The sequence below is a fragment of the Sinocyclocheilus rhinocerous genome, unplaced genomic scaffold (assembly GCF_001515625.1).
Source record: "Sinocyclocheilus rhinocerous isolate Xijiao unplaced genomic scaffold, SAMN03320098_v1.1 scaffold1872, whole genome shotgun sequence".
NCBI lineage: Eukaryota > Metazoa > Chordata > Actinopteri > Cypriniformes > Cyprinidae > Sinocyclocheilus > Sinocyclocheilus rhinocerous.
This window is the reverse complement of record NW_015666495.1, coordinates 5,827-12,018: the sequence shown is the minus strand read 5'-3', so window position 1 is coordinate 12,018 and position 6,192 is coordinate 5,827. Positions and strand designations below refer to the sequence as shown.

The 6,192-nt window shown below is 37.4% G+C and overlaps 1 protein-coding gene across 1 annotated transcript in view; it reads right to left on the bottom strand.

Moving 5' to 3' along the window:
• rnf121 (ring finger protein 121) overlaps window positions 1–5,846 on the bottom strand; it is a 52,176-nt gene extending 46,330 nt beyond the window's left edge. The window contains exons 1-2 of the mRNA XM_016543790.1: window positions 5,842–5,846; window positions 2,169–2,310 (exon numbers count right to left, since the gene is read on the bottom strand). Of these exons, the coding sequence (XP_016399276.1) occupies window positions 2,169–2,310; window positions 5,842–5,846 (147 nt within the window). The remainder of the gene's footprint in view (window positions 1–2,168; window positions 2,311–5,841) is intronic.
• Window positions 5,847–6,192: the final 346 nt, after the last annotated feature.

Below are 6,192 nucleotides of genomic sequence, written 5' to 3'. Positions count from 1 at the left end.
CAGCGTTGAGCTTCTTGAGTCTGTTCAGTAAGGAGCGTTTTGATTGGTGGATTAAAAGCTCACCGTGATTGGCTGAACGGAACATCCTCCAAAAAAAATATATTTATGATTCTTAACCTGCCAGGAAGGTCTCAAAAATACCGCACACAAATTCAAAGCAGTCCATGCACGTGTGATGATTTGCAAATGCAGATTCAACGATCCATAAATACATGTAACATCATTCATAAACGTGTGATGGAAATTAATTCAAGAACTTGATATATACATATTTGTGTAAACATTTTAAATTTATGCTTTTACTTGTGTATTTATGAATTGTGTTTTGAATTTACAAATTGGATTTTTTAAATGTAAATTGTGCTGTGCATTTATGAATTTTGTTTTGTAAACGTATTATTTTTGAGGCTGATCTGGCTCCATACACAGACCTCTAGTTCAAAGCACAAAGGAAAGAGATATTGATGCGTAGTTTATTAAATCTGTTTGATAGTTTATTGAGCCTTTTCTTTGAACAGTTTTAAACTTCAGTTACTGTGCGCTCTTGGAGAGAGTTTCATCTTCTTGACTGTTGTAACCGAATGCGACATGCAGTTTGAATGCTGAATGGAGGATGACAGACAGCTGCAGCAGAGAGAAGAGTTGTGAACTTGAATTTAATTACTTAAATATTCATCTGTACCCACTGATCTATATATAATGACTGCCGACCGGCAGTGAAGCCACCAGCAGTGTTCGAGCCGCCATCTTACTACTCCCTACCAGCAGAGAGCACCATTGAGTCACAGCCAAACCGCTGACCTAAAATCACCCGATTTGAAGCGAATCAATCACACGGGATTAGTTTTTAAGTCATGTGCATGTAAATTCATTTTTACTTAAGATGTTATCTGCAATGTTTATGATCTTTCTGAGCAGGATAAGCGATATATTTAAATCGTTAAGGTGGGTGGGTGTGTCTGCTGCAGCACACTTGCCAACAGAGGTAATGTTAACTGATCAAACACAAAATATAGCCAATTTCTTTACGTACGTAATTATTCATGAATTATTAAACATGAACGTATTAGTATCCGAAATTGATTTGAATATACAATGAATAATATTATACAAGCCTCTGTTACTATATTGCTCTATAGGCTACTGAAATGAAAAGCTTACCATGCATCATCTTGGAAATAAAGCTTCATGTCTTTAATCCGTACTGTATGTACAGTAGTCATTTATTTCTCTTAAGTTATGATGTGTATATTTTTAATGTCCTGATTGAGCAAAATCTATTTCCGATCGCACAAATATGGCGTTTTACTAGCATTACCGTTTCCATGTAAACTGTTATGTATAACCTATATGTAAAATTAATAATTAATTTAACCACATTTTAAATCATTACCTGCTTCAAAATGAATGCTGGTAACGAAATCATTGTTGAAACACTTGCAGTTAGCCTACTGTACGAATAAAAACACTATAACAAAATTACATTAAACAAATAACCGTTTACATGCCTAGGGTGTTTGCATTGTAAGAATGTACAGGGATACTTAAGATTTAAAAACGCTGACTTGTTAGGTGATGTTTTCTCATTAAATTCTTACGATTTCCTCTTAATTCAATGGAATGTATGGGAATAGTGGGGAATACCAATATGGTGGCGCGGCGGCTTCACTTTCATGTCATGAGCAATCCAGTTCTCTATTATAGATCAGTGTCTGTACCTCACATTAAACTATGGAACGGCTTCAGAACACATGTATTTTGACTTTATGGTGCTTTATAATGTTTTTGTGCTTTTGTGGGGTTTAACAATAACACAATAGTATACGCACAATATCGGATTTGGAACGGTCTCGTCTGACCGATACCCGATCCGGCAGAAAATGCCAGTATCAGAGACGATACCAATCCTGAGTATCGGATCGATGCATCCCTAATTATGATCACAATTTCGGCTTCTCTTGATTAATTAAAAATGAACAAACAAACAAACAAACAAACAAACAAACAAACAAACAAACAAACAAACAAACAATTGTGATTATGATGTCCAAAACAAACAAACAAACAAACAAACAACAACAAACATCCTGTAAAGAACACCAGGTTTGTTGTGCTCCAAGTAGTACAAAAACGTGTGTGAGAGAGGAGAAAAAAAAAAACTGGCTCACATTGTATGATTTGGGGTGTCTCTGTTTCCACTGAACCAGGACAAGTTGGGCAATGACGAGTGTGACAATGAGAATGAGAACCATCTCTGCATGCATGGCTTCATGCCCTTTGTGTTTGGCATGCATTTTAGCATGTTCCAACCTGCAAAACAGAAAAAAATAAATAAGCATAGTATATTTGCACAGTATTTACTTTAAATTATCCTACAGGTTTGATTAAACCATCTAAATATTAGGAGCATGTTATTCTGGAAGACAAAAAAACTAAACTTGGTTAAGGTAATTAGTAATGTAACTGAAAAAATTATGTGGCAAAATAAAGACAGCTTATCATGGAATGTGAGATTTTCACAAAAATGCAAAAACATGCCCCTGCTCAGACTCCTCTACCTCTTCTAAGAGCGTATTCCTAAGAGCGTAATTGTCAAGCTGGAGAAGCAGATTTCTAAAATTATTTGGGCAGGGCAAAGGCCAAGAATAAAGTATAAAACATTACAGCTTATGAAGGCTGATAGGGGAGTAGGTCTTCCAAATCTTAAATGTTATTATTGGGCAGCACATGAATACTTCATTTTTTACATAATGTAAGCATAACAGCTCCGCGCGAGTCTGCACGTGTGGCTGTAGTGTGATCTGCCGGTCTTTATAGATGTGCACCCTCTGATGGAACATATATATATATATATAAAATATATACCTTGCTACGTGTACTGCGTTAGGCTAACTGAGACTTGTCATTTGCACATATATTGTTGCTTTTTTGTTAGTTTTGACTGCTTTTATTGTCCTCATTTGTAAGTCGCTTTGGATAAAAGCGTCTGCTAAATTACTAAATGTAAATGCATGGTAAAGGACAGTATGGATACACGTTGGTTAAACATAGAAAGGCCTCTGTCAGTATCCCCCGGCTTCACTCCCTTTCATAGATTCAAGCTGGGGTAATGTGGTAATAGGTAAGTGGACAAGAGTCACTTTAAAAATGTGGAAAAAAATACAATCTTCATTGAAAGTTACTCATTCCATTTCTCCTTTATCTAGTATAATAATAATAATAATAATAATTCATTACATTTATATAGCGCTTTTCTAGGCACTCAAAGCGCTTTACATTGTCAGAGGGGTATCTCCTCATCCACCACCAGTGTGCAGCATCCACCTGGATGATGCAACGGCAGCCATAGTGCGCCAGAACGCCCACCACACACCAGCTTACTGGTGGAGAGGAGACAGAGTGATTAAGCCAATCAGCAGATATGGGGATTGTTAGGAGGCCATGATGATCAGAGGCCAATGGGCAAATTTGGCCAGGATGCCGAGGTCACACCTCTACTCTTTTCGAAAGACAAGAGTAGTACAAGTATAAGTACAATAAATAAGTTTATACCATTGGCATTAGGCTGAAATGCCAAGAGGACTGGACAGATATATGTTCAGAGGCCCATAAAGTAACTAACTCAAACACATGGAGAGAATTTAAGTGGAAAGTCATTGCAAGATACTTCCGCAATCCACAAATTGTTGCAAAGATGCGAATAGGATCATCTATCTAGCAGATGTTGGAGAGAGTGTGGGGATCTATTGGGAAACCATGCTCATATCTTTTGGTCCTGCCTAAAGCTACAACAGTTCTGGGAGGATATCTATAAAATATTTGGAGACATATTTAATATTGATATTCCTTTTGATCCAGCTGTGGCTATTTTAGGAGTGATAACTGAAGACATTAGGGGAAGGAGATTGAATTTGCTGGTTTGAATCCTATCTCACTGGTAGGTCTTTCAAGGTGACCTGGGGAGGAGCGGTTTCCAAAGCACATCAACTGTTCACTGGAGTTCCTCAGGGATCAGTTCTTGGACCCCCCCTCCTTCTCCATATACACTACTACATCACTGGGTCCCATCATACAGGCACATGGTGTCTACTACCATTGCTATGCTGATGACACAAAGCTTTATCTCTCATTTCAACCAGATGATCCAACAGTAGCTGCACGGATCTCAGACTGCCTGGCGGACATCTCAGCATGGATGAAAGAACATCACCTACAACTCAACCTGGCAAAGACTGAGCTTCTTGTCTTCCCTGCCACTCCAACTCTACAGCATGATTTCACAATCCAGTTAGGTTCATCAACAATTACCTCACCAAGTTCAGTCAAAAATCTTGGTGTAATCTTTGATGACCAGCTGACTTTCAAAGACCACATTGCAAAAACTGCTTGATCTTGCAAGTTTGCATTGCACAACATCAGAAAGATCAGGCCCTTCCTAGCGGAGCATGCTGCACAACTTCTTGTCCAGGCCCTTGTCATTTCTAGACTGGACTACTGCAATGCTCTTCTGGCTGGACTTCCATCATGCACAATCAAACCTCTACAAATTATTTAGAATGCAGCGGCACGATTGGTCTTCAACGAACCAAAAAGAGCCCACGTCACACCTCTCTTTATTTTCCTGCACTGGCTCCCGGTTGCAGCTCACATCAAGTTCAAGACATTGATGCTTGCATATAGAACAGCCACAGGCTCAGCACCCTCCAACTTCCACTCACTTTTGAGAATCTACATCCCCTCCAGAAGTCTAAGATCTATGAGTGAGTGACGCCACATGGTACCATCACAGAGAGGCACACTTTCCAGAACTTTTTCGTTCACCGTTCCGGGCTGGTGGAATGAATTTCCCACCCCTATCCGGAATGCTGAATCCCTGACAATTTTCAAGCGACACCTGAATACTAATGTCTTTCATCACCATTTGAAAAAAACTTTGCCTTCTCTTTCCTTAATCCCTGTCTATCTTGTACTAATCTGAACAATGCCTGAAACTTTGTATTGCAAGCACTTCCTGCATTTATTTGCCTCTTTATGATGAATCGCTTATTGTATTCCTCAATTGTAAGTCGCTTTGGATAACAGCGTCTGCTAAATGAATAAATGAAAATGTAAATGAATTATCTACTCCAAATGTTATTTTCGCAAGTGATTCTTGAATGTCAATATCGTGACTTCTTTTGACAATGAAAACTACTGGAAAATGTTAAGAAGTTTGTAACAAGACACAGCCTTTGAAGCTGAGATAGAAGATAGTATTTATTTTAAACTAATTAGCATTATTATTATTATATATTACATATTATTATTATTATAAATAACATTAGTATTATTATTACTATTAATACTATTATTATTTACAATATCTAACGTGTTGTTTAGCAAATGAGAGTTGTGTGTTTGCGTATGTGTGCGCATTTCAAGGCCTTGTGTGTACAATTTGTTTGATTTTTTTCAACGGCTAAGCATTTGGATTTGGAACCATTGAGCGTTTATTATCTTCATTTTGTACTGTGTAGACGGCCCCCATCCTGCGCCATTACATGATAAAATCTATGAGCTGCTATACATTGATGTAGAATAAGACACACACACACACCACAGTGTGTTCTCTTCTACATTTTAAAACAATTCAAACAAAACACTTTTTTTTGCCATTATTCTATACTGTTAATGATCTATTGAAGTTTTTCGAGGCTGAATATCTGTCTAATACCCCACATCAAACTTCAAACTTTGTATCAGTCACAGGACGTCCTCTTTGTTGACCGAATCAACATGATGTCATGTATTTTCAGGTCGAACATAGTGCTCAATTCTATTAAGAATACTGCACATGCTTACGCCATTGCTGTCATGGAACAATGTAGATACAACATAGATTTGTATTTGTTCTCTTTTTTATGAGATATTTAAGCAGGAAAATGTGACTATATATGTGTGACCCTGGACCACAAAACCAGTCATAAGGGTCAATTTTTCGAAATTGAGATTTATACATAATGTGAAAGCTGAATAAATAAGCTTTCCATTGATATATGGTTTGTTAGGATAGGACAATATTTGGCCGAGATACAACTATTTGAAAATCTGGAATCTGAGGGTGCAAAAAAATCTAAATATTGAGAAAATCATCTTTAAAGTTGTCCAAATGAAGTTCTTAGCAATGCATATTACTAATCAAAAATAAAGTTT